This window comes from Ambystoma mexicanum, chromosome 9, assembly GCF_040938575.1.
Source record: "Ambystoma mexicanum isolate Mex_15411 chromosome 9, UKY_AmexF1_1, whole genome shotgun sequence".
NCBI classification, from domain to species: Eukaryota; Metazoa; Chordata; class Amphibia; order Caudata; family Ambystomatidae; genus Ambystoma; species Ambystoma mexicanum.
The window spans coordinates 596,057,484-596,084,312 of NC_090931.1; the positions used below are offsets into that span (position 1 = coordinate 596,057,484).

The following is a 26,829-nucleotide window of genomic DNA, read 5'->3' on the forward strand; positions in this document are numbered from 1 at the left end:
ACTTCACTGGATTGAGGTTTGATGGGAGTTCAAAATAAGCTTGACTATTCAGGTGAGGCGCTGTAAGAGTTCTGTTGCAAGTTCAAAAGTTCAAGCTTAATAATAATGTTCATTGTCTTATTGCAGCAAGCGCTAATGCTTATGTCTTTTTCCCCTTAGGGGCCGGGGTTCGGAACGCCGGAGATATGGCGCCGACCCGAAGTGAAACGTGCAGTTCCAGTAAATGACAGGTAAGTTCTGGATGAGCGTTCAGGTAATGTCTTTCCTTTCGCTCATTCAATGTCTTTGTCTTTTTTCCCCATAGGGGCCGGGGTCCGGAATGCCAGGAAGCGGCAGGACCCGAAATGAAATGGGAATGACCCAACAGGTAAGTCTTAGAAGGAAACTGAGCTTTTCCTATTTCCCTTCCTTCTCTCACCTTGTTTTCCTGTCTTTCTCTCTAGGCTCTGGGAAGTGGGTGCAGATCCGAATGATCGCTGCTGAAGATGGAGGCGCCCAGGAAAGGTGAGTGAAATGCAGCGCTGCAGCGATCGAAGCGAAATGCTTTTAAAATGATGTCTTCCCTTTCAGGATCGTCGGTGTGATGTCTCTGTGATGCAGCTTTAGCAGGTAAGGTCTTCTTTCTCTGCAATTCTCTCTTATCTCCCTTTGCAGGCGACCCAGGATGCTGACAGGCGTGGCTGAAGTCCAGATGCAGGAGCTGACACGGTGAGCGTCCAGCTGCGAGGAGCAGAACAACGCGAAGCGTGAGTTGCTGATCGGGCGTGGTTTAAATAGCTTTGGAAGAAGTTCCAGGTATGTATCCTTCCACCGATCAGGTATGTATCCTTCCCCGACCACACCCAGCTGGAAAGTAGTCCCACAGGTAAAGTAGTTCCATTCAGGCCTCAAGAGGGCCTGGATGTAGCAGCATGGTCTGCATCAGGTAAGTGCACATTAAAACACTTGAACACATGTCTAGCTTTATAAGCCTGGCGCCTAAGGCGCCAGGACAGGGGTCCAACATGAGCCTGGCGCCTAAGGCGCCAGCACTGTGTACAAAGGGCCCCAGCTTGGGCCCGCTGGCACTTCCCTGGGGGGAATGATGCCTGCCTCTGGGGTTGCTGGGTCGGACCTGGCTCCTTGGAGGTAGGCATCATGACACCCACAAGGCAGAGGGCCTTGCAGGATAAATGGATAGGACCCTTCAAGGTTGTGGGTAAACTTGGAGAGGTGAACTATCTGGTGGACTTAGGCAATCCTAAGGAGGCTACCAAAGTCTTTCACACCAACTGTTTAAAAGTTTATGTCTCCAGACCTGACAAAGGAGCTTTGCTTCTAGCTTCAGCTCAGGAGGAGAAGAGTGAACCTCTACCTGACCTCCTCAGAGGCTTACCTTTAGATGAGCAAGTGGAAGGAGTTAATCTCTCTTCCAGTCTCACATCTGACCAAAAGGATGAGTACAAGTTACTGTTGAATTAGTTTGCCTCCCTGTTCTCACTTTCACCGGGCTTGACCCCTTGGGGCCAGCATGACATACTCAGTGGTGACTGTTTGCTTGTCGAAAGCAGGGGGTACAGAATGTCAGATAATGTCAGATCCCACATAAGGAATGAGGTCAACAAGATGCTTGAACTCGGGGTAATAGAACCCTCTACTAGCCCATGGTCCAGCCCAGTTGTGCTTGTACCAAAGGCAGGATCCAAGGAGTTGAGATTCTGCGTGGACTGTAGAGCTCTAAATGCAGTCACCACGACTGATGCCCATCCTTTACCTAGGACAGATGAGCTGGTGGACAAACTTGGTGCAGCCAAGTACCTCAGCACATTTGACCTAACGACAGGCTATTGGCAAATAGCCCTGAGAGACCATGCCAAGGAGAAAACTGCATTATCCACCCCAGCTGGCCTCTACCAATTCAAGGTAATGCCTTTTGGATTAAAGAATGCACCTGCTACATTTCAGAGGATGGTCAATCAAGTTCTGAATGGGATGCAGGACTTCTGTATGGCATACGTGGATGACATTGCAGTGTTCAGCCCTACTTGGAAAGAACATGTTGAACACTTAGGTTATGTATTGCTGGTTCTTGGACAGGCCCATCTGACCATAAAGGCGAGCAAATGTCAAATTGGTCAGAGTTCAGTGACCTACCTTGGGCATGAGGTAGGAGGAGGTGAAATAAGGCCATTGCCTAGCAAAGTACAAGCTGTACAAAACTGGGCCACCCCTACTACTCAAACCAAAGTGAGAGCCTTCCTAGGTCTCACTGGGTATTATAGGAACTTCATAGAGAACTATGGGACCATAGCTTCTCCCTTGAATGTCATCTCCTCCCCCAAATTTCCTAAAAAGGTCAGGTGGAATGAGGAGTGCAATCAAGCCTTTGAAGGACTAAAGAAAGCCCTTTGTCAAGCTCCAGTCCTAAGAGCTCCTGACTATCACCAACGCTTCATTGTACAAACGGATGCATCTAATGTAGGTATAGGTGCAGTCCTTAGTCAACTGGATGAGAAAGGTAGGGAACACCCTATTTGTTTCATCAGCAGGAAGTTAAAGGATCCTGAAACAAGGTGGGCAACAATAGAAAGAGAATGCTTTGCTATTGTGTGGGAGCTGAAGAGGTTTAGACCATACTTGTATGGATCTACCTTCACTATTCAGACTGACCACCAACTCTTGAGATGGCTGATTCAAATGAAAGGGGAAAACCCAAAGTTACTCAGATGGTCAATTTGCCTACAAGGATTTGATTTTTCCATTGAGAACAGAGCAGGAAGTCACCACCAAAATGCTGATGGTCTCTCTAGGATGTTTGTAACCGACTAGAGGTCCATCAAGGAGTAGATTAAATTCTCCTGTCCCTTAGTCTGGGGGGGGGGGGGGAGTGTTAGGGAGAATTCTCATCTATGGCTGATTTCCCTCACCTAGTGAGTCCCCCAGCAGCTTTGCTGGACTTCTGGAGTTTATTTTTTTCCACTTGGTAAGAGTGAGAACTTTTCCCCTACTCTTACATGTGTTTTACTATGTGTTCCTACCTGTGTTTGTGATTGTGGACTCTGAAGTACACCACTTCAGTAGCCCCCTTCTTTTTGTGTGTCACACAGTGCCGTGACACACACAGCACCTTCAGTGCCGTGACACATCGTTGTCTTTGAGACTTCCCTCGACTCCATTTCTGAGGCGACTACTGTCCCCCAGAAAAGGATAAAGTTACCATTAACTTTACTTAGTCAATCTACCACAGATCCAGTACACCCCATCTTCCATGGAGTACTGGAAAGGGTTAACTCGTATCCCCTTGTATCGGTACCTCCTAGAGCATTGTTTTGCTCTTTTAACATTTTAGACTTGGCTGGTGGCAGTGGTATCTACCCTAACTTTTCTAACGCGATTATATTAGATAAACGTGGTACTGTTCTTGGCTATTATATTAGCCTTGAACATAAACCCGCTTGACCAAATCGTCTTTCTATTGGCTCCGGTTGGGTTTATTCATCATTTTTTAAAGTCCTTCTTGTGTTTGACTTTGCGCGGCAAACTAGGTTCGCCTTCTTTGTTCACTGTCTTTTGGCAGGCTTCTGCTCAGAAACCCTTCTAGGTGGGCTGAATGTGAGGGGAGGGGGGAGTCACCTCCTGTACAGGATATCCTAGGAAACCCAAGTCGCACTTTGTCACGATTGGTCAAAGTGGTTGTCCGGGTTGGACAACCCCCCTGCTGAGTGATGGACAGCTAGGCTGTGTGAATGGGGGTTTTGCGCATAAAAGGCAGGTCTCTTGGGCTAGAAGTCAGAGAGTCGCCACTGGATCTACAAGGAACCGACGAGAAGCGGAGAGAAAGACGGCTGCTGCCACTACCCCGTCCCGGTGAAGCCCTGCTGCAGTCCTGAGCTATCTACCTTCAAGGACTCAGAGAAGATCTGGTGTAGACCAGCCGTTAAAGTTGGGACCCGCAAAGGGACCTTGGTGCTAATTACGGTACCGCAATTTGCGGTACCGTAATTAGCTCCTTGCCCATTCCCATTATGCCCTATGGGGCACAAATGGGAATGGGGAAGGGCCATGGAGAAAGGGGGAATTACCGCCCCGCCAACCTTGGAATGGGGTGGTAATTCCCCTTTCCTCCATGGTGGTACCGGTATGGTACCGGCGGCAACCATGGTGCTAATAGCACTGTGTTCCTTGATTCTGCCTGCCTAACCAAAATATTGCCTGTGATTTTTGCCTCCAACTCCCTCTGAGTATCTCAAGTGCTAAGTGTGTTTTTACCCCGGTAGCATTTCATGTCACGGATACGCGTTTAGTTAGTAAACCGAACTGTCAAAAAGTGATCGCAATTGTATTCACGGTAACGTGTTTTGTTCGTAACACCGGTGCATTCAACACAGGGTACTTACCTTGAGACTTACTGTACAAAGTGAATTGGTTAGTTGTAGTATATTTAACGTGTGGTTTTTATTTAAGTTGAATAAAATTGTTGTGTTTATAAAAAATGGTTTAAAAATAAATGTACTTATATTTTTTACCTGAAACCTTGAGTCAGTGTTTGCTTGAGTCACAGTAATTGTGGTCCCTTGGTGTAATCTCTGCTACTGCTCATATACTCTTGAGATAAGCTTGGCTGCTCCGCTACTGCTACCACTATAACTTAGTAGTACAGGCTTGTACCAAAGGTAAAACTTGTATTGCCACCTGTGGTCTTAATCGTGTGTAGTGGTCCCTACGGGCACTGCATGGGATTCTGCCTAACAGTGCTGCACAAAGGTGCCAATATCTCTGCTCCCATGGGTGTAAGAGGCCTCATGTGAAAGGTGTCATGTAACATGTGGGGTTCGAAATAAGCCATAGGGCTTTTAAATGGCAACCATGGCATTTCTAAATTGATATGCATATGTCAGTAGTATGTAACTTGCTTTTGTGAGCAGGTATTCTGAGTTATTGGCTGTAGGCCAGGGTAAGCACATTGAAAAGACTTGCATTTTGCAGACTTGAAAAATACCCTGAGTTTAGTCAAACATGTTTTTAATGTACATGATAGCTAAAGGATCCTGTCTGCGCATTATAGACCTTGTTCTTATCACAGCACAAGAACTACATCTCCAGGAACATTATCTTTGACTATTGTCTTTTCCAGAGGAAAACACACAACTGCCACCATATAACCCTGCCTATGACTACCTTGGAAGCCCTGCAGCACAAGGTTTGCATTTACTAATTCTCTTGATTAAGGAATGACATTTTAACGCAAGTTATTTGTTGTTGGTAAACCGAAATGAATTTTTGCTCAACTAGTTATTTATTTTTATTTTTTTGTGATATGGTTTTACAATAAAACTTTAACAATGCTTACCATTACAAAAGATTACATTTGCATGCAATTGAAAAGCAATTAGGTAAAACATGACATAAAAGTTTTAAAATATTCAGAGAGAAAGCAGAAAAGTCCAACACCATGAACCCCAAGCCGCTCTTTTTTTTTTAAACAACTTTATTTATTATTAGTATCCGGCGAGGACGCAATCAGAATGAAAGAGCCATTCTGATTGGCCCTCGCCGAGGCGTTACAGCCCCTCAGCCAATGAGGAGGCTCGAAGCAGGGCCATCCCCGCTGCCAGCCTCCCCATGGCTGAGAGGCTACCTTCGCCCCCTGCCGGGGACAGAGGTAAGGCTTTATTTTTTTCCTTCTCTCCCTTCTCCCACCTCCTGCCCTCCCCACCCCACTTACCTTCTATGCCTTGGTCCCCGGAGGGGGATGATGAAAGCCTCCAGCCATGTGAAGACTCGGAGCAGGGCCATTCCCGCTCCGAGCCTCCACACGGCTGGAGACTTCCATCGTCCCCCGCCGGGGACCCAGGTATGTTTTTTTTTTCTTTTTTTTTTCCCTTTCCCCTCCCTACTGCCCTCCCAACCCCACTTACCTTCTTTTTTTTCGGGAGCGGACGCGCTGGAAACGGTTCTGTTTCCAGCGCGTCCGCTCCCGATGGCAGCCATGGAAAGGAAAAACGGACTCTGTTTTCTCTTTCCATGGCGGCCATTTTCTTTGACGTTCTTTTGTTTATCTTCCCGAAACGCCATAGCGTTTCGGGAAAAAAAGAAAGCTTTTAGTGCCCCGGTCACGCAGTTTTTGCGGGCCTGGGTACTAATAGCTATATGCCCCGCGCTGCGGGGCCTTACCGACTCTGGTAATGCTCCGGGGCCTTCGTTAAGGCCCTCGCTTCGCTTTGGGCCTATAACTATGGGCCCCAGGGCCTTACTTGAGTCGGTAATGCCCCCGCCGCTCGGGGCACATTGCTTAAATCAAAGGCATACAAAATCAATGCAATGGTACATTACCCAGTGATGGGTCCTTATTGTCTGGTAGGATATTGTGCGTCACCTGCATTCTTGCTCTTCAGGGTGACATTCGTCTGCAAGCCTTCGAGTGTTTTCTGGTTTACCCCCCCTTCCTTCCCTCCCTCCTCCACCCTCTATACCTTCTATTCATCCAACGTTCAAACACAAACTTTTGGAATGTAGAGATCAAACTGATTAAAGTTTTTCGTAGGCGATTGAGTCTTGGTTGTTACAAAGTAGAGGTTCATATAACGTGCATGTTCCTGAGTAGGAGTGGCTTGAAATAATGGGCTTCTCTGTCCTTCAATAGGTTATGGAAGGGCGACCATATAGTTAGGAACCTTAGGTATTTTCCGGAGTTGAGGGCGCATATCTTCTCCATGGCCATTACATTCCATATCTTGACCCACCACCAGGCTGTCTGTGGTCCTGACTCGTTCTTCCAGTTCTGTGCTAGGGACATTCTCGCTGCCGATAGCAGATGAGTGATTAAGGAGGCTCTGGGCCCTGACATTGCGTATATCCCTTCTATGGGCACTCCCAGCAGTATAGTTTTTGGGGACACTGGCAGTTCCACCCCTTTAATGTCTTTGATGTGGCCTAATATTTCTTTCCAGAACGTATTCGCTTTGGGGCACGTCCACCACATGTGGAATAGGTCGCCTCGCTCCCCGCATTTCCTCCAACAATTGGGTGAATAGGACTTGCTAATTTTGTGTATCCGGCGTGGGGTCAAGTACCACCTGAGGCATAGTTTATATGCCGATTCTTTAATCATGGTGCATCTGGAGGTACCATGTGCTCTTGCCCAGATTTGGTTCCATTCTTGCTCGGTTATGGGTTCGTCTAAGTCTTTGTCCCAGCTCTCTTTATATGAGAGTACGTCTTCCGATTATGCGTTGGAGAGTAATCTGTAAAGTCTGGTCACTCCCTTCGACGTCTGACCCTCCTGTAGGGTCAGTTCCAGGCCTGATGGTGTCCTTGTGCCCGCCTGCTTCACTGTTGGGTGAGTTATCCAATGCCTAACCTATGTGTATCTATATCGTTCTTTTTCTTCTAGGCCAAATTTCTGCTGGCATTCTGTGAAAAGTAGTGGGGTGTCATTATTGTATAAGTTTTGCAGGGTCAGTTTATCGGCTCCTGCCCATCATCCCAGAACTTCTTTTGGAGGCCCGGTGAGAAGTCTGGATTGTGCATTAGTGAAGTGTTGGGGCCTAGCCCTCATGAGATTTCCTTCTTTTTCCGGGCTTTGTCCCAGTTGAGCAGGGACCATTTGGTCGCTTCTAGTAGGGGGCCCCCTTTCTCTCGGTCCCCAGTTTTCAGGTTTATTAAAGCTTTTAGGGAGGTTGACGTGGCTGCTTGCTCAATTTGACACCAGCCTTTGTGATTTTCGGGGTTTGCCCACCGTAACATAGGGGCTAGCTGAGCTGATAGTATATATCCATTCATGTCCGGTACTCCTAGGCTCCGAGAGGTGGTGTGCGCAACATAATGCGTTTCTGGATACTTGGTTTCTTCCCTTGCCAAATGAATTTGAATATCGTGTTTTGCAGCTCTTTGATCTTGGCCGGGGTACTAGTCAATCGGATGGCTCCCACCACGTAGAGGAGTCAGGGGAGGATAGTCATTTTTACCACTGTGATTCGGGCGAACCACAACAGTTTCTGGGTTTCCCATCTGAGCATATCCGCCTGCAAATGTTTCCAAAGGGAGGTTATGTTCATTTTGTATAGTTTGTTTGGATCGCACGTTAGGTGGATCCCCAGATACTCCAGTGAGTCTTTCACCCAGGGCACTGGGAAGTTCTTCTCCAGTTTCTTAATCACTTCCCTTTTCTCCGTGATATTCATTGCCTTGGATTTTGAGAAGTTAATGGCGAACCCGGAGACCTCTCGAAATTCCTGTAGTTGTGACATTGCTCGGGGCATCGTTACTTCTGGGTCTCTCATAAAGAGCATAATGTCATCGGCAAATAGTGCGATTTTATGTGTCGCCTGTCCGAATTTCAGTACCCTGATTTCCGCATCCTGCCTGAACCGTATAGCACATAGCTCCATTGCCATTGTGAATATCAGTGGAGAGAGTGGGCATCCTTGTCATGTACCTCTGCGAACTTTGACATACTCCGTGCTTTGACCATTTATCGTAAAGCTAGTCGACGGGATTTGGTAGTTTACTAGCACCATTTTTGTCCACAGCCGAAGCACTCCAACACCATTTTCAGATAACGCCAATCCATACATTCGAATGCTCATCTTGCATCCAAGGCGGCCACCGCGATCGCTTGTTGTGTTGTTCCCCTTGCATCTATTACATCTATTGCTCTTCTTACATTGTCCTGAGTGTGTCGGCCTGTGATAAAACTGGCTTGATCGTTGTGGATTATGCTCAGGAGGACCTTCATCAGTCTTGTTTCCAAGATTTTTGTGTATATTTTCGCGTCAGTGTTTAGCAATGCGATAGGCCAATAGCTGGAGCACTCGTGGAGGGCTTTCCCTGGTTTTAGAGGAAGTATGGTCGTGGAGCACCCCATGTCTGGTGTCACTCGCCCCTCTTCTCTGATTTTGTTAAAGAGCTTCGTCAGCGGGGCCAAAAGTTGCGTACGAAAAGTTTTATAGTAGCCGTTGCTGAATCCGTCCGGACCGGGAGATTTCCTTGTCGGTAGTGCTGAAATTGCGTCGCTGATCTCCTGTGCTATGATCGGGCTTCCTAGATTTAGCCTTTCTTGTTCCGTGATCTGTGGTAGGGGAGTTGAACGGATATAGGAAAGTTGTTGCTCCCGATCCAGGTTCTCTCCACACAGGAGGTCTTCATGGAATTCCAACATGATTTCCATCTTTTTTTGTTCCGTTGTGTGGGGATTGCCGTGCTTGTCGTGCAGTTGCGTGATGTAGTTTTGGACCTTCCGTTTTCTCAGTTTAGCAGCCAGGAATCTATTTGCCTTGCCCCCGTGTGTGTAATGGGACTGTTTTGCGTTTAATAGTATCAGGCCCACTTGCCCAGCCATGTGGTTCTCGAGCTGGGCTCGGATCTTCCTGAGTTCGCGAAGACACTTCCTTGTTTGCTGGGCCTTATGCTGGGCTTCAGCTTGTTTCACTTCTTTTTCTAGCTGTTGTGTTGCAAGGGCTCTGTTCCTGTAATATGTTGCTGCTTGAGATATAAACTCCCCTCTAATCACCGCCTTCCCTGCATCCCATATTCCCCCCAGCTCACTTCCCCGTTATCATTTTCTTTGAAAAAATTATTGATGGTACTTTCCATATGGGCCCTTAAAGCTATATCTTTCAGGAGGAGTTCATTTAGTTTCCAGAGTGGCTTTTGCTTCCGCGCTCCAGCGCCCCAATCCACCCCACCTTAACTGGGGCGTGGTCCGAACAGTATTACACCCCAATTTCTACCAGCCTTATCTGGGGGATTAGCGTTGCCGATACCAGGATCATATCTATCCTGGAATAGCCTAGGTGAACCGCCAAGTAATGAGTGTACGCTCTGATTCCCTCATGGAAGAATCGCCCGGTCTCTATGACCCCCAACTCTCTAAAGAGGCATCCTAGTGCCTGCCTATTCTTTTGGTCCGCTGCTGTGGGGGGAAGAGTTTTATCTAACGCTGGGTCCATGACGCAATTAAAGTCCCCGCCTATTATCAATTGGCCCTCACGCCAGCTGCCCAGTTGGTTTAGTGGGTCCGAGAGGAATACATCTGTCAACTTCCCTCTCTTGTTGGGGTTGTGTCTCCCGGTTCCCCTCCTCCACCTCCTCACCTAAGTCCTCTTCCTCCGTGCTAAAGGATCTGTGGGATCTGTAGTCCTTTTCTTTTTTGTGGTGTAGCGGGGGTCTCGTACGGGAGGAAGCCACAGTGAGGGCTGCTAGGACGCACCTCTCTGGGGCCCCCTTCCCGGAAGGGACCAATACGGGGAAAAAGCCAATTGTGGCAAAAAACCCCTTTGAAGTGGTGTACTGCAGGCTTGTTTGAAGATGTAGACACAAGCGACAGTGATGGGATACTTCCGGCAAGGAACCGGTAGCACTCGAAATCGTGGAGCAGAGTGCGGAAAGAGAAACCCCCGCAGGCAGTATCAAAACAATAGGTAGAGCACTAAGAAAAAGAAAAAAGAAAGCAGGGAGAGAGAGAGAGAGAGACGGAGGAACTGAAGGGTGCCGTGGACCGAGCTCAGACCACGCCCGGGGGAGGCAGCTCAAAGGCAAGTAGAGCAACGGAGCGGTGAAAGTACCGAAAGGTAAGAAAAGAGACCGGAATAATTCAGGAAGATAACACTGCGAAGCGCAACAACGGCAGCGAAAGCAAAAACACAGCTGACCGAAAGGTTGCAATGCGCATGTGTCAAAAAGGGGTGTGCCTAAATAGTTATACGTGCATGATGTGAAAAGAAACTAGACCGCTGCATGCACGTAGATTAATGCGTGATGGAATCAGGAAGTACGGTGGAGAATCAAACAGGGCCACAGACGCCAGTGTCCAAAGCGTCGCATGACAACATCCTGCTGTTCGTTGGGGGGCATAGATGGCTAGGATTTTGTACACACAGTTCTTTATCGTCCCTTTGACCCTGAGGTATCTTCCCCTGCTGTCCCTATAGAGTTGTCGTTTCTTCAAAACTAGGTCTCGCCCTATCAGGATAGCCACTCCCCTCTTTTTCCCCCCACTAGAAGCATAAAATTGCTGAGGGAAGGCTCAGTGGGCCATCCTCTTCTCATCTTTCGGGAGGAGGTGGGTCTCCTGTAGGATCCCAACTGATGCCTTCATAGCCCTTAACCTTTCCAGTATGACTCTACGCTTTGTCTGAGAGTTCAGCCCCTGTGCATTCAGGGAAATTACGTTAGATTCCGCCATCCTTTATCTGTGAAGGGTTCCCCCCCATGTGGTCCACGCCTGTGTTACCTTAATGTCACCCTCACCTACTTTGTGCTGTTTTATTCTACTCTGATTCTTTCGGCCGCAGTTTGCCCCGCCTTTCGCTTCTCTACTCCCTCTGTCCCCCTCCCTTCTTCCACTCCCCTCCCTCCCCCCACCCGCTCCATCTTTGTGGCCCCTGTGACCGGGATATCCCAGATTCCCCCCTCTGGTAAACTGGGGCTTAGGGTCACTCTATAGGGCATTACTTCCGAGAGGTCACGGAGAACCTTTACTCGGGTTGGGTCCAAGATTTGGTACCTCCCGGCTCCGCCTCTGCAGGCCTGTACATGTGAACGTTTTCTTTTTAGGATGTTGTTGTAGGCTTCTTCAGCAGGAGTCTCGAGAATGTCCTGGGCAATCATCATTGAGCTTCCTGTCGTGGTGAAGTATTTGTTGACCCTTTAAGGTGTGGTTCTCTCCTGGGTCTGCTCCTACGTGTTGTGGACCATTCCCATGGGTTGGCCCCAGTGGGCTGTTTGTTATGAACCTGGCCATTTTCTTCTCGATTTTGGTTCTCCTCCACTCCCAACAGCGCGAGGCCCTCATCACGCGTGCTGATTTTCCTCTGTCTTCCATCCCAACTAAATGTAAGGCCAAACGGGTACGACCAGCCGTAGGGGATTTGTTTGTCACGCAGAATTCTCGTCACTGGGCGCATTAAGCGCCGTTTGTCTAGGGTAGAGAGTGCCAGATCCTGGAACAGCTGGATCAGGCTCCCGTTAATTGTCAGATTGGTGGTAGATCTGGCTGCTTTCGGAATCTTTTCCTTTATGGCATAGGGTGTTAGTGCCACCAGCACATCTCTGGGGTGGGCCCCTGGTTCTGTTCTTTGGGGCCCAACGCGGTGGATCCTGTCAAATCCTATTGTTTCCGGCATGGTGTCTAGTAGCAAGTTGCTGAAGGTCTGTTGCAGTGTGTCACGTAGATCCCCATCTGGGACCGATTCGGATAGGCCCTTAATACTAATGTTGGAGTGACGTGATCTATTTTCAAGGTCCACTGCTTGGAGATCGAGGTTATTCGTGGCTACTGCTAATTGGTCCAGCAGCTGGCTGGCTTGTTTGGAGTCTTCTGATAAGTTGGAGAGGCCACTTTCCATTGTATCCATCTCTCTCCAAACTCATTGATCTCTTTCCGGACTTCTTGTAGTGAGGTTTTTAGGTCATCCCGTAGCTGACCAATTTGGGTCTGGAATGCCTTTGTGGGGATTGGCAGGTTCTAGAACCAGGGGCCGTCCGCTCGCCCTCAGGGATCTGGCAGTTCTTTCCTGCTAGTGGGATTGAAGGGGAGGCGGGGTGTTCACCTGTGTTTAGTTGTTGTCCCCCCCCCCACTTTTATTTTTAGAGTTTACTGCTTTGGTATATTGCCGCTGAGAGGTTGTCCCCTATTCCACCGGGGCTCGACTGGCTCTGAGGGAGTGTCTGCAGAGCTTCTGACCCACTCCTCTTCACCTTCCCAGGGGCAGTTCCAGCTGACAGCCTGGTGTTGGTGCTCCCAACACTGGTTGGGTATTTTGAGAGGAGGTAGGGGTGAGACTCCTACCTTACAGCCCTGGTGTCCGTAGCTGCTGCTCTGTACTCTGCACTGTACTCCACGACTGGGCTAGTGTTCACCGCTTCATCTATAAGGCCCCTCCGTGCCTGCTCCACTCCTTCTCTCATGTTGTTGTGGGGCTGCCCCCGCACCTGCTGTGTAATTTCCCCAATGTGATGTGCCTTCTATCGGTAGACTTCTCCCCTCCGCACGGGGGAGGGGGGTGGAGGGGCAGGGATCGCTTGGTCCGTGCTGGCCGCTCGGGCCATCACCCGCCGGCTCTTGGGCAGCCCCGCTGGGCCCCTCCATTTATCCGGTAGAGGGTCTGCAGGGCCCACAGCCCGTCCTCAACCTCTTCACCCGCTTCTGCGTGGCAGCTTCAGGTCCGCTCAGACAGAGGATTTCCTCTGCTCCTCCTCTGCCTCGATAGTCCACCTGTTTCACGTGCTCCGACTGACTTGTCGTTATGGGGGGGCCCCGCTCCTGTTGTTTTGCCTTCCCGTTGTGGATGGCCCTCTGTTCGCTGTCTTCCTGTACTCCGCCCGAGGGCGGGGGGCAAGGGGGCGAGGATCACCTGGTCCACTTGGGCTGCACGGGTCCTCCTCCGCTGGGTCCTGGGCTCCTCGACTGGGATCTCGGCTTATCCGGCTGAAGGTCCGCCGCCCCGCTGTCAATCTCCAGATTCTCTATCCGCTTCTGCGGGGCCACTTCAGGCTTGCCCCGTCCGAGGGGGTATTCTGCCTCTCTCCTGCCACGGCTGTTCACCTGCCCCCCCGGTAAAGCGGGTTCTTCCTCTGGTCATGCGGGGCTCCCCGGGGCTCCTCGATCTTTGCGGGCACTGCGCCAACCTCCGAGCTGCTGTCACCTCTGGTGTCTTCGTCGATCTGCCCAACTGGGGGGGTGCTCCAGCAGCCCCCGGATCGCCAGAGGGGTTCCGGGGGGGTGGGGGTTATTTTGTGCCTCAAATGTCCGGGGGAGAGTCCCTTGCTCTTCGTTGGGGAGGCCTCCACAGCGGGGCTCTTCACTTGCCAATCCCCCTCTGGGCCTTCCATGTCAGGGCTCCCGCCCGATTTGCACCGTTGGTGGAATACGGTCTTTCGGAGCTCTTCCATTTCTATATTGTGGACACTCGTCGGTCCGCAGCTGTAGTCACTGTAAATTCATTTCCCCACTGCGTTTTCAGCACTTTTTCGCATGCTTTAGACTCCTTTCAAATCTTGCTGATGCGGAGCCCGGAGATGTACGTCTTCACTTGTGGGCGGCCATCTTGGAATCACCCCAAGTCGCTCTTTTTTGACTTATCAACAGAATTTGATATTATCCTACCACGATCAGACAGGACATCCTTAATCATTGTATGAAAGGTTTCCACACAATCACAGTATTAATAAAGTAATAAACCCCATTTACTTGAGGGGAGCACACTACGGATGACAATAGCCAGGCTACTCATAAATCATAATAATGTATAAATTACATCAAGGAAGCACTATGACATGGAGATCTATAGTAGTTGAGCTTGGAGCTCTGCTGTACATGAATTTTGGAAAGTGTTGAATTCTCTGTGCCAAATATCAGCATTGAGAAAGAGCAAGAAGGTTTAAACACATGTTGGCTAGACTCCGGCATAGTGTAACTTGTAACATTCAGGATCAATTCTAATATAATTTAAGGATATCATTTATGTTATTGTCTCCACATTTTAAGTGAATCAGTGAGAACAATTATTGTGGTTAACACATGTGTACTGCATTAAAATGATATGGAAGAAGATTATCAGCTATATCCAACGAAGTGAACTCCTGAAGTTCCTCTTCAATTTTTGTATTTGAATTGGCTATTGATATGGGGTTTAATCAAATGCGGTTACCTCCTGATTTTTAGGAAGACCTTCCTCCAGCCAAGAAGACAATATTTCTACCAAGGCATCCATGAAGTTTTCCGGATCCAATGAAATTGGGTTCCAATAAATGATAATTACTAGCACAGTCATGGGGACAAATAAGAACTTAAGTATTGTGATGATTCTAGGGAGGTGAGGCCACTACCAATTAGTCCGCTACGGGTGGTTTAATGTGGGAGGACTTCATGGGTAGGGTCCTTGGGAACAAGAACGACCATCTTCAATAATAAGACCTCTCCACATTCTCTAGCCCATACTTCCATCCCCACCCTTCTTGTTGAAAGCAGAAACATATACTGTTGTGATGTAACAGAAACAAATAGCCTCGAAAACACCAAGGAAAAACATAGAAAACACAAAGACTGCTCCCAATAAATGTACTAAGACGAGGTGGCCATGAAGAGGAATAGAGATTTACCTGTCATAAGTAAAAAGGGACTTTGACAACCCGCCCTTCAAGAACGGGCTACATTGCATAAAAACTGACAATGGACTAGTAAAGTTGTCAACCCCAGCACAGAGTACGGCTGCAGCGCTTGCTGGGATAAGCAACAGGCGCAGAGAGCGTTCAGCGAGGGAAAGCTAAAATCCGGGTGCAGACCCGAGAAGAAGAGGAACCAAGGATGCAGTTGGCCACGTGAGTCCTCCCAGGGTTCAAGTAGAGCGGACCCGTGCACGACACCAAGCAAAAGAGTGAGGCGGACCAGCAGCTGGCGATGCTGCAGTGCCACAGAAGTGGACTGGGAAAGCGGAGCCAGACGAGAAGACGGACCGCTATCCCTGACAGCCCCGGTGACATACCAAAGCCCGAAAGCAGGTAGAGGGGTGGTAGTAGAAACCCAAAGGGGACGCATGGCAGGAGACAAGAGGCACACAGGCAAACCATACCAGGCTTCATACAAAACATATCACTGGCAAAATCCTGAAGGGTCGAGAGTGCATCCAACCACCTCCTCCTCCTTATACCAGAGGGTCCACTGGTCACAACAGAAGGGTCTGGGATGCTGTCCATCATATCAGTGGGGAAGAGGAGTCACCTGGCCTCCAGGGAAGGGTCTGGGACCCTGTCCACCATAACAGTGGGGACGAGGAGACCACTGGACATACAAGAAGGGCCTGGGACCCCAACAGAAGTAAACCAAAACATAGAGGATGTCTTCCTCATTTTAGTAGCAGATATAAGTCTGCCAGTTACAAGAGAAGTGTCTGGGACCCCGATGTGAATGAGCAAAACTCCCACAGAAACTCATCCTTGTCACGGTGGTCAAGAGGAAATCACTAGAATTCAGAGAAGGGCATGTGGTCCTAACAAGATTTGGGACATTGTTGAAAACAAGTTACGGAGGCAAGTGATTAGTGAACCAGAAGCAGTAAGAAGGAACTGTATCGAGCTATACCAGGAGAAGGGAGTAATTCTCCTGGATTTGTGTTGAACTGTGTCAAAGGTGACCAAGAGAAGGGCGGCATTCTCTTGGTCCTGAATCAAGAGTTGAGCTGGAGACACCAGTGGAAGGGAGTCATTCCGCCTGGCCTTGTTGTAAATTGTGTCAAGCCATACCAGGGTAAGGGAGTCGTTCCCCCTGGTGCTATTGAAAATTGTATAGAGTCACACCAGGAGAAGGAGTCATTCTCCTAGAGCAGTGGTCTTCCAACTTTTTTGGCCTGGGCCCCCCCTGAGCAAAGTTTGGGCAGGCCGGGCCCCCCCAAAAGTGCCAGATGGACGGTATGTAGAAATCGCTATGAACTTTGCGTGCCGTCACCGCACCCTATTCCCAGTACAGACCCTGGGCTCTCTCCACCCTACTCCCACCACCATCCCAGTGCTTCCGCCCATCCTGCTCCCACCACAGTCCCATAACACAAGCATACACACATCCATACACATTTAAATAAAACATAAATCGCCATAAACCTACCTTCTGCGGGGGCTTGCGTGTGGTTGCTAAAATGCCCCGCTCCAGGTTGCTCTGCCCGTATGTGCGAGGAGGCGCAGGAGCACCCCCTCGCACATACATACATGCAGTGCCCCAGTCAGCATTTCCAATGAGCTTGCAAGGCTGGCGAAGCAAAACTCCCCCAGCGTTGCATGGCTCAGTGATCATGTGCGGCTGGGGAACTGAACTGTCAAAGGCAAACAGTCGGCCTCATTACGAGGTGGGCAGTAAGGGATTATCGGCACCGGTAAGGGCACCGGTGCCGGTAATCCCTTACCGCCCTACTACGAGTTCCCTTTGCGGGTCCTTCCTTAACGCCTGGTTTTTGCAGGCATTAAGGACGGGACCCGCAAAGGGATACCGGGGTCAATAACAGTACCGCAATTTGTGGTACCGTTTTGCCGCCTTCCACTTTCCCCCTGAACCCTATGGGGGCTCAAATAGGAATGGCGAATGGCCCTGGTGAATAGGGAATTACCGGTCCCTCCAACCTCGGAATGGACCGGTAATTGCTCCATTCACCAGCCCGGAGTTGGAACGAGTTTGGAGGCAGCCATGCCGCAAATAGCGGCATGGTTAACTCCAAACTCGTTATGAGGCCCAGTGTTTCCCTTTGACAGTTCAGCCAGCCTAGGAGCACTCCCTCAGCTGGAAAAAGCAGCTGAGGGAGTGCTCAGTGTTTCACTGGGCTGGCTCCTCGGCTCCTCCATAATGGGTGAGGGGGCCAGTGGGTGGACGCCCCCTCACCCATTATGGATGAGCCGGCAGGCTTGGACTGGCCTATAGGGCAATAGGGCGATGACCGTACCAAAAATGCAAAATGCTAGTGTAGGCCAGTCAAAATGGGCCACTTTTCTGGACAATGTGGGCCAGTTTGAGGAATTACTTCACTATGCAGCTAGTAGTTTTGACCACTGTTGCTGAATAAATATTCTTTAAATTTCACAATTTGTTTACATTTCAACAAAAAACAACCCCTTGGGTACTATTCAAACAGTCTGTGACTAAAGGCCTGAATATCCATTTGCAACTGCTGGCCATTTTTTCATCGGTGCCCAAGACCGTTTTGTGGTCCAGTCTGACCATGTGAGCTGCCCCCTCCCATTTCCTCCAATCTAAAAAAAAAAAAAAATGTAAAAAAAATGTTTTCTTTTTTTTTACATTTCATACTTGGCTCTGGCGCCCCCTAGGAGGTGGCCGCACCCCCCTGGGGGGGGGGGGGCACGCCCCACAGTTTGAAGACCTCTGTCCTAGAGGGAAAATTGTGTAAAGAATATCTGAATCCTGCAGTACCCGTGGTATGTTGGTTTTGAAGGAACTTTTTTGTTAAACTCCATCCAAGAAACAGGAGAAGGGTGCCATTATCCATAAAGAAGGAACTTCAAGTTAATTACCTTTTTAGTTTTAGTGTGAGGGACAGAAGTTAGGTTTGACCCAGGTCAGTGGAATTTACATAACAGACATTTTGACAGAGACTTTTAGAATTTGTTTTGAGGCAGGGAATCCCTTCTTAGAAGTTAGGGATAGTAAGGATCCTTTTCACTTAAAAAAAAGTCCATAACCACAATCATGCCACCTTTGTCTGAGAGTCCTTCTTCGACACTCTTACAGTACCAACTTCACAGCAAACAATCCCAAGTGAGTATCTGACCATATCTTAGCGCTAGCAACAATTTTATTGTCAACTGCTATCAGAAGGACTCCTATGGGCTTTCCTTTATCGAGACGAGATGCATTTTGCATTAATGTTCTGTAATCATCGAGGCACAGAATGTCATATAACCACACCTCCTCCAATAGTATGATACCATTTGATTTGAAGTCTGGCCCACCTGTTGAGATGGGAAACAACAACTTATGGCTGCGCAAATTCCAGGATAGAATTTTGAGTTGTGATACATTAAAGGTGTTGCACCTGCAATCCCTGGTAATGATCTTCAGTTTGAAGAGCAGATTGCAGCCAAGACCAATCAAATCATTCATTAACTATTTCCACAGAGTCCTCCAGAAAGTGAACTGACCGTTTTTCAACTCTGGATCACAATACATTTGCATGGAACCAAGACAATCGTTTGGGCAATGTGCATTGGATTTTATATTGAAGGAATCATTTAGCTTTTTGCTGGCAATACTGTATAAATCATAACCCAGCAAAAGTAGATTTTGAACTTCTTCCAACATCACAGTGACTACACGTGCTGCTTTAAAGTGAACATAAACAAAATTGCTTCTGGAGTCGTCCGTAAATTCAACTCAATCTATGTCTCTTGATACTAGGTTTCATAGCCTGGGTACTTCATGGAAAAGGGCCAAAGTGGCCGTCCTGTTCAATATCATATTTGTTGATTGCTGAAAGATTGGTTGGAGTCCCAGGGCCAATGATGTCTTAAGGTTCTTCTAGGTACCAGGAGGGGAGATGTTAATAGTGTCCTTGCTTCTGGACCTATGTGTTTGGTTTGAGGACAACATAGAGAATGTCCTGGTCTTTACTGAAGTAATGGATGGTTGGTCCTTCTCATCGCACATCACATTGTCTCCCTCGCAGATCTCTAAAGGATCTTCCGTACAGAAGTCCTTCGCCTGATTCAAGCTACTCTGTCCTTTTGTGAAGTAATCTTTGATGCACTTTTTTTTTGCACATTTAAGTAGATTTGTCAACAGAGCCCTTCTCTCCTCTTTATCGTTGGCAGCGGATCAGGTGAGTGAACATCCTGGATAAAGGAGGGAGCCGGGGTGGGTCATACTCCTCCTTGTTAGGTTCTGCAATGAGCGAGTTTAGACTGCATGAGTCTCAGACATTTCCTCAAGGATTTTCTTCCTGCAGCAGGTCATGATTGTTTGTTTGTTTTTTTTACTTTATGTGTTTGGTTAGAGTTCTCACAATCCTGCACTGCAAGAACCACTATCAAACCTGAGAATGGACTTTCATCCAAGAAAACCTCGAGGGGGTATTTAGCAGTGACAGGTAGCAACTCCATGGCTTCATGCCTACTAGATGCATTGAGATGAGTGCCTGCTATGGCTAGGGCATCACATTGCTCCTTTGGAGAATCAGGGGCAACTCCAGTTTATCTCATTCGGGCAGAGACTTATGGCACATGTGCGCTGGCAAAGTTGTTGTTTACATAAACTTAGTGAAATGTGATGGTTTATGTTGGCTAGCAACTAAGTTGTCAAGTGTCGAACTTGGAACCAATGGACTGGAATTCTAATTCTACCTACCCCACTTCATCGGTTATAGTAGTCCTGGGAAAATCACCTTGTCCCCTTCATCTCCATTCTCCTCCCAAATTGGAACACCCAGCAACAGGCTAACTGCTAGAATGAAATGCTGCTCCCATTCTTTTGGTTCAGAGATCCGTGCACCCTTCTTCAAGTAGCTGTGTAAGCACATCAGGAAAAGGCACAGACTGCTGGTACTTTGAAACAGTGGTCAAGGAGAGTGAAGGACCTGCGTTTAACCCGCTTACCTTTTCAATTAGGGCAATTATGTCCTCTCGTTCTCCTTTCACTCCCTGCACAATGCACAATCTTATCTTTTATGATGTGTAAGGAAGGCATGGTATCAACAGCAAGAGAGACACAAGTGACCACAGTTCAAAGGTGTTTATTGAACTTAAAAAAAGGTTCGAAAAATGCCTATTTAATCCTAAATCTACAAATGGGAGTAAGCTACAACCATCAAATAATATGAACCCAGTGTTAGTAGTGGCTTATCAAAATAAAAGGACCTATACAAATAAGATTATTGCCAATCCTTACCTCTAAATACAAATAGTATGGGAAACAATGTTACGAAAAAGAAAGAAGTGTTCACAAAATGATTTGTCAAGGTGTTCAGGCCTTTGGCCTTCCTTCCCCACGTTTTCGGCACGGGACAAGTGTGTACACTCGAGCTTACCACAGTCTCTGGCTTTTCTAGCACAAGGATACAGTTCAATCATTAGCACCAGAGCCTTCCTTGCCCAAGTCTATTTGCCTTTCAAAGTCTCTTCATTCAGAAGGCCTGATGCGACAAAAAAGTTATTTTCCTCTTTCAGATTTTCAGAAGTACTCCATTTCTTAGGCGATTCACTATTCACCTCGGATTATCCTCAGCCGGGCTCAGATCCTCTCAACACAATGTTCATAAATTATTTATGCATTCAATTTCTATTCTCGTAGGATATTCTTTCTCGGGTGGCTCACGGTTCACCCCAAATCCCTCTCAGTCAGGCTCAGATCTCGGATCCCCCTCAGTCGGGCACAGATGTTCAATTAGTCTCCCTCTGCCGGGCTCGGACTAATTCCAATTTCCAATATAACTTTACACAAACTTGCTTTAACCAAAAGCTTTTAGCTAATCTCCCTCCACCGGGCTCGGACCATCTTCAATTCAACTCATATCAACTATCGAAGACTTTTGAAGACTTTTGAATTTGCACAGGGTTTTACAGGACCCATTGCAGGACCACTTCAAGGTCACAATTCTTTATCACTCTTCATATTTGCCACTTTTCAGCTGGATACCTAACAGAGACTTTCAAATGAGCACCTACATGGTGCCGGACCACTCTGTCTACAGTATTGTATCTTGAATACAAAGTTCAATCACTCATGTGCTGTTTAATTGTGTTCGCTTTGCTTAACACATACGCTTCATACATTGTTCTCTTCAGTTTTCACTACACAATGTTGCCGCTTGCAACCTTGTCTTCAACACAAACCGGTCGGGTATCAGTCTCCACAACTCACCAGCTGTGCTGACTTCACTGGCGTTGCTTTGTTGTAGGAGCCAAGCACAGTACCACGGCAGCAAACAATTCTCCCCGAATTGACTATCGGCGCAGGGGAGCCCTGGGCACCTCTGACACACAATGCAGGATTCTTCTGCCTTGATTTCCTATTCTCGAAGGTTCATGGAAGTAACAGTCTTTTGTTGAAAAGGTCAAGGCCACTTCCCATCTTACAATCCTTTTTGTTTTTTCCATCTTTCGCCTTGTATTAAAATACCATCTTGGAACTGCTGCTTCCTCGTGTGCTTTGCCTTGCTCAGAGTTTGCTTTCATGTTCTGCCTTTTATCTGTATGGGGAAGTGTAATGTAAGTCAGGTGTGTGTAATGGTCAGCAGTAATTTCCTGACCCTGCCTGACCATTGTGTTGGGACATGTCGGGTATATGGCTCAGACGTTAGTTGGCTGTCTCTTATGGTGAGCTTTCCGTGAGGAAATGTTCGTGTTGGGAAAGGGGGGGCTTTGAGTTCCTAAGCATCCCACTTGGTAGGATGGGGTACAGATGCCACATGGAAGAGGACACTGCCTCTCACCATCCGGTGTCCCACTTCCACTTTCCGAAGACCCCTCACGCAGGTAATCCTCCCGCACTGGTCCACCCCCAGAAACCGGACCCAAAAGCAATGGCTGAGTCCTGGCCACTTGGGTGACAGATCCCTGGGGACTAGCTGGTGAGACACCTTCAGGTTTCTCACAGATGCCATTGGGCTAGGGGAAGGATGGGGCCGGTCCCTTGCTGCCTGTCCTCCTAAAACACACTGCAGGGGAACCCAGTAGCCTACCTTCCTCAAATATATTTAACTAGTCTGCCTTATTTCAAAGGGACACTGTCCTCTTCTCTGGTTGGACAAAATGGGCCTAATATTACAAAAAGTGTTAATTGCAACATTACCCCTTACATTTTTCTTAATTAGCTGTGAAATCGCTGTTACGTCTTGCGCTTTGCTAAAAATGTAAATAATGTTTGTCAATTACGTGTGGCAGTCAGCATTCACAATGGATGCCCATGGAATCTGCCAGCTCTTAGCAAGTGCTAAATGGTGACAAATTCCATCGGGATCCATTTGTTTTATGTCTGCAGGAAAATCTCATGCAGGCAAAAACAAAGTGCACTTTGAAGATGGAAGAAAAAAGCATGAGGGAAATTGTAGTTCCATTTAGTGCCTGTACCTCTCCTTCCAAAGGAAGGAAGGAAAATGTCACATAGCAGTAAACCGCTTTATGCCTTGGTTTTACGCCTTGATGTACCACTCTGGGACATGGAAAATGAGGCCCATTCAGATTCTTCAGCTCTTTTCCAACCTTATCCCTTCCAGAAATATCCCCTTCCTCACCGATTCTGTTACACGAGGCTGCCCCTTTAAGGCAGCTTTCCCAAAGGAGAACCTCATTGACGGAAGTGACGTTGGAGAAAGGGAACAGGGGGAGGAAAAGGGAAGTGAATTCAGTATTACGTTGCATGTTAATAAAGGAAGAAGTTAACCTCCACACTGGTGTCCGAGTAGTGATTAGAGCGGCTTTGCCGCTAACATTTGGCGACAAGGATCGTCCTCACCAGCGGTCCTCCTTGCAGTACGGCGGTAATCCCACCGCGCGTCTGCCAACGTGTGTCAGTGATCCCACCGGCCTGCGGTCCTCCTTTCTCCAGCCGCCAGCGTGCCCGGGTGCCAGCGCCCCGCTGCGGTGCCTACGGAACTCCTCCACCAGCTGACATGTGCGATCCCGCCATGTCACAGCTGTCAACACAGTCCATCCTGCCGCACCTACCTCCAGGGGCCCATACACGCGATCCCGCCGGGCCCGCCTGCAACATACTGAGAAAAAAATAATAATATTTTTTTTTCCTTTCCTTTTCTCCACAAAATAAAACTGTGGTGACCCCACCATTAGTGTCTACCACACAGCGGCTCCACATGCCCAGGCCCCCCCCAGCTACTCTTTCACACGCCGGCGAGACCAGTGTGGCAATGCAAGTGCAAACCACTCCATCTTGCACGGAGTGACTGAATCGACACAGGTGGGGGGGCCACAAGAATCAGGTATCACATGCCCACCTGCAAGTTCCGCAGCAAATAATTACAAGTGTTTACCGGGCCTCACTTACAACAGCGAGGTTGAGGGCGCAACGCACCGCCCGAGTGCAATACAACACAGTGCCACGCCAGGCACCAGCCCAGAAGCAATATGAGCACATCGGCTGACCAAGCAGGCCAAAGCTCGCAACCAGTCACAACAGTCACGAGGTCTACAGCAACAGCATGGCGCATGCCTTCTCCTTTCTCCATGAGGCCGCTAGCTGACAAAGGAGCGCGGTGGGTAGAGTGGCTTGAGGATTTCAACAACTTTATAGATGCCGCAGGTGAAGAAACCTCTCCACGACTGCGCAGCATGTTCATTAACACGGCAGGCACCAAAATAAAGATGCTAATCAAAACGATTCCACCAGCAGAACTCACTGACTTTGCAAGTCTAATAACAGCTCTAAACAAACGACTTGTCATTGCCCCCAACAGGGACTATGAAAGATACACCTTTAACCAGTGCACACAGCACAGCGATGAAACAGCGGATGAGTTCATCACAAGGCTCCGAATCAAAGGCGCGCACTGCCAATTGGATGCATTTTTGCTGGAAGAAGCCATCCGCTTAAGAGTAATTGAAGGGTGTGTCTCACCGGCGCTACAAAAACAACTTCTCAAAAAACCTGTCACCATTGAAGAAGTGAGTGAGATGGCCCGGATGCTAGAGAGGGTTGAGAAACAAGCCACCCACATGACAAGCACTGCTGGCAACAAGCAGGATAGAAGCGATATCATAGCAGCAGTCCACACGAGCAACATCAAGGGACATGAAAGAATAAGCAGCCCGAGCAGCACATTGACCCCACGCAGGCAAAGACAATGCTACAGATGTGGGATGTCATTTCCCCATGCAGGGTCATGCCCCGCTCTCTCCCAAAAGTGCGCTAATTGCAGCAGAGAAGGACATTTTCAGTCTGTAAGCAGAGAGGGGAAACCGTTTCCCACACCACGCCTGAGTGCATCTCCACAATTCAGGACATTCCAAAGGCCATTTCCAAATCAGCCTTACCAGTCACGCCCATACCAACAAGGGCCGAGGAGATATGTACGAGTTGTGGGAGAAATATATCCAGAGGATGACAGCCAAGAATATGAGACACAAGAACCAAGTGCACAACTACGCGATAAGTATAATTGCCCACCGCCGCTGTGACAAAGACTCCACTCCGGAGCGCAAGGAAACCCTGATTACAAAGGGGACCACTATGACCTGTCTGCCCAAGATGAGTTTGTAAACAGGAGGCACCCCGAATACAGGTAGACATCTGCAACAAACAGTTCTGTTTTTTGATCGACTCTGGGGCGACAGTAAACATCATGGGTGAGAAAGAATTCCAACTGCTCCAAAGCAAACACGTATTAACCCAACAACTTCCAATATATATCAATGGGGCACAGACGCCCCCCTACACAGTGTAGGATCATTCAGAAGACGACTCACGTTTGGTGACAAGTCTGCCACCACCATCATTCATGTCATCAGGAGCCCCACCAAAGGGCGATGTCTACTGAGTTACAAAACTGCCTCCTGTCTAGACTTAATCAACATACCCGTGCAGGACAGCAACATCATCAGTTCGTCAGCTCCCCAAACCACGAAGCATGGACATGTATACAACATGGACCAGGAATCCCCTGTCACATCTACCATCGTGAAGGAAGACATTTTGAGAGAATTTCCATGACTATGTCAAGGCCTAGACAGAATGAAGGGCCCACCAATCAAATTGCACATTGACCCAGCAATCCACCCGGTCCCACAACACCCGCACATAGTCGGGTTCCACCTACAAGAAGCAGTCTCAAAGGAATTGAACCAACTTCTACGAGATTACATCATTGAACCAGCCACTGGTCCAACGCCATGGTTCTCCCCACTAGTAATCGTCCCAAAAGAAGGTGGCCGTCTACGACTGTGCGTAGACATGAGAGTAGCCAACACCGCAATACAACGAGAACATCACCCAGGGCCATAAATTAAGGACATGATCGTCCAACTGAATAAAGCTGTACTCTTTTCTAAGTTGGATCTAAATCAAGGGTACCACCAGCTTGTACTCCACCCCGACTCACGACGCATCACTACATTTGCATCACATGATGGACTGTTCCATTATAAACGGCTAAACTTTGGGATTTCCTCAGCCACCGAAATTTTTACGAAACCATCCGGAAGATAATACGACCCTTAAAAGGGACCCTAAATTATAGCGATGACATTCTTGTGTTCGGAAGGTCACGGAGGGAACATGCTGAGGCTCTTAGAGCCGCATGCCACGGCAGTACAGGAAGCTGGGCTAACCCTTAACATTGAGAAGTGTCATTTTAGTAAGGCTAAACTCAAGTTCTTTGGCCACATCTTTTCGGCTGACGGGATGACCCCTGATCCTGACAAAGTCTCAATCTTTCATCTTGGCAACCTCAGTTAAGCAACTGATGTCAGATCATTCCTAGGCATGGCTGGATACTGCGCCCGATACATACCACATTTCACAACCATTCATGACCCCCTCAGACACCTGCTACAAAAAGATGTCCCATTTAACTGGACCAGCGAGTGCCAATCTGCTTTTGACACCATCAAACAATCCCTCGCTGAAGCCAGTAAACTTGCATATTTTGACCCTGAATGGCACACTGCAATTGTCATAGATGCCAGCCCGGAGGGCCTGGGGGCCATCCTTGCCCAAACCAGTGGACAGGACACTCATCCGAGACATGTGGTTGCCTATGCCAGTAAGGACTTGGTGCCCCCAGAATCAGCATATTCCCAGGCAGAGAAAGAAAGCCTGGCAGCTGTCTGGGCATGCAAACATTTTCATAATTTCATCATTGGAAAGAAATTCACCTTGATCACAAATCATCAGGCCTTATTATCTCTCTTTGGAAAGCCACGAACAAAGATGCCCCCCAGAATTGAACGGTGGGGAATCTGCTTGCAAGAATACGACTTTGACATCATCCACAGACCGGGAGGTGAGAACAATCCTGCAGATTACCTCTCAAGGAACCCATTTGGCAGTCCAATTCCAAGGCCAGGCGACTCTGAATATATCAACTATGTCACTGCCAACGCACTACCCCCTGCCGTCTCCATTGAAGCCATTGCTGCTGCTTCAGCAAGAGATCCCTCCATGGCCTTAGCCATCAGCCTGACAGAGATAACAAATGGAAAGACTTCCGCAGAGCAGTCCAAAGACACCCGGGCGTGTGCAGAGATGAACTCAAGAGACTTGCCAGAGTACATACTGAACTAGCAGTTCAGGACAAGTCTGTTCTGTTAAGAGGATGCAAACTGATCATTGTCATGACCCTTGCCCCTGGCCCTACCTGGCAAGTCAGCCTTCCAGTTAGGGCCAGGTCAAAGGCCTTAAAACCT

General features: G+C 48.3%; 1 protein-coding gene across 1 annotated transcript in view; it reads left to right on the forward strand.

Moving 5' to 3' along the window:
- LOC138488333 (uncharacterized) overlaps positions 1-26,829 on the forward strand; it is a 478,649-nt gene that overhangs the window by 314,717 nt on the left and 137,103 nt on the right. Inside the window, exon 6 of the mRNA XM_069615227.1 lies at positions 5,114-5,179. Within this exon, the coding sequence (XP_069471328.1) occupies positions 5,114-5,179 (66 nt within the window). The remainder of the gene's footprint in view (positions 1-5,113; positions 5,180-26,829) is intronic.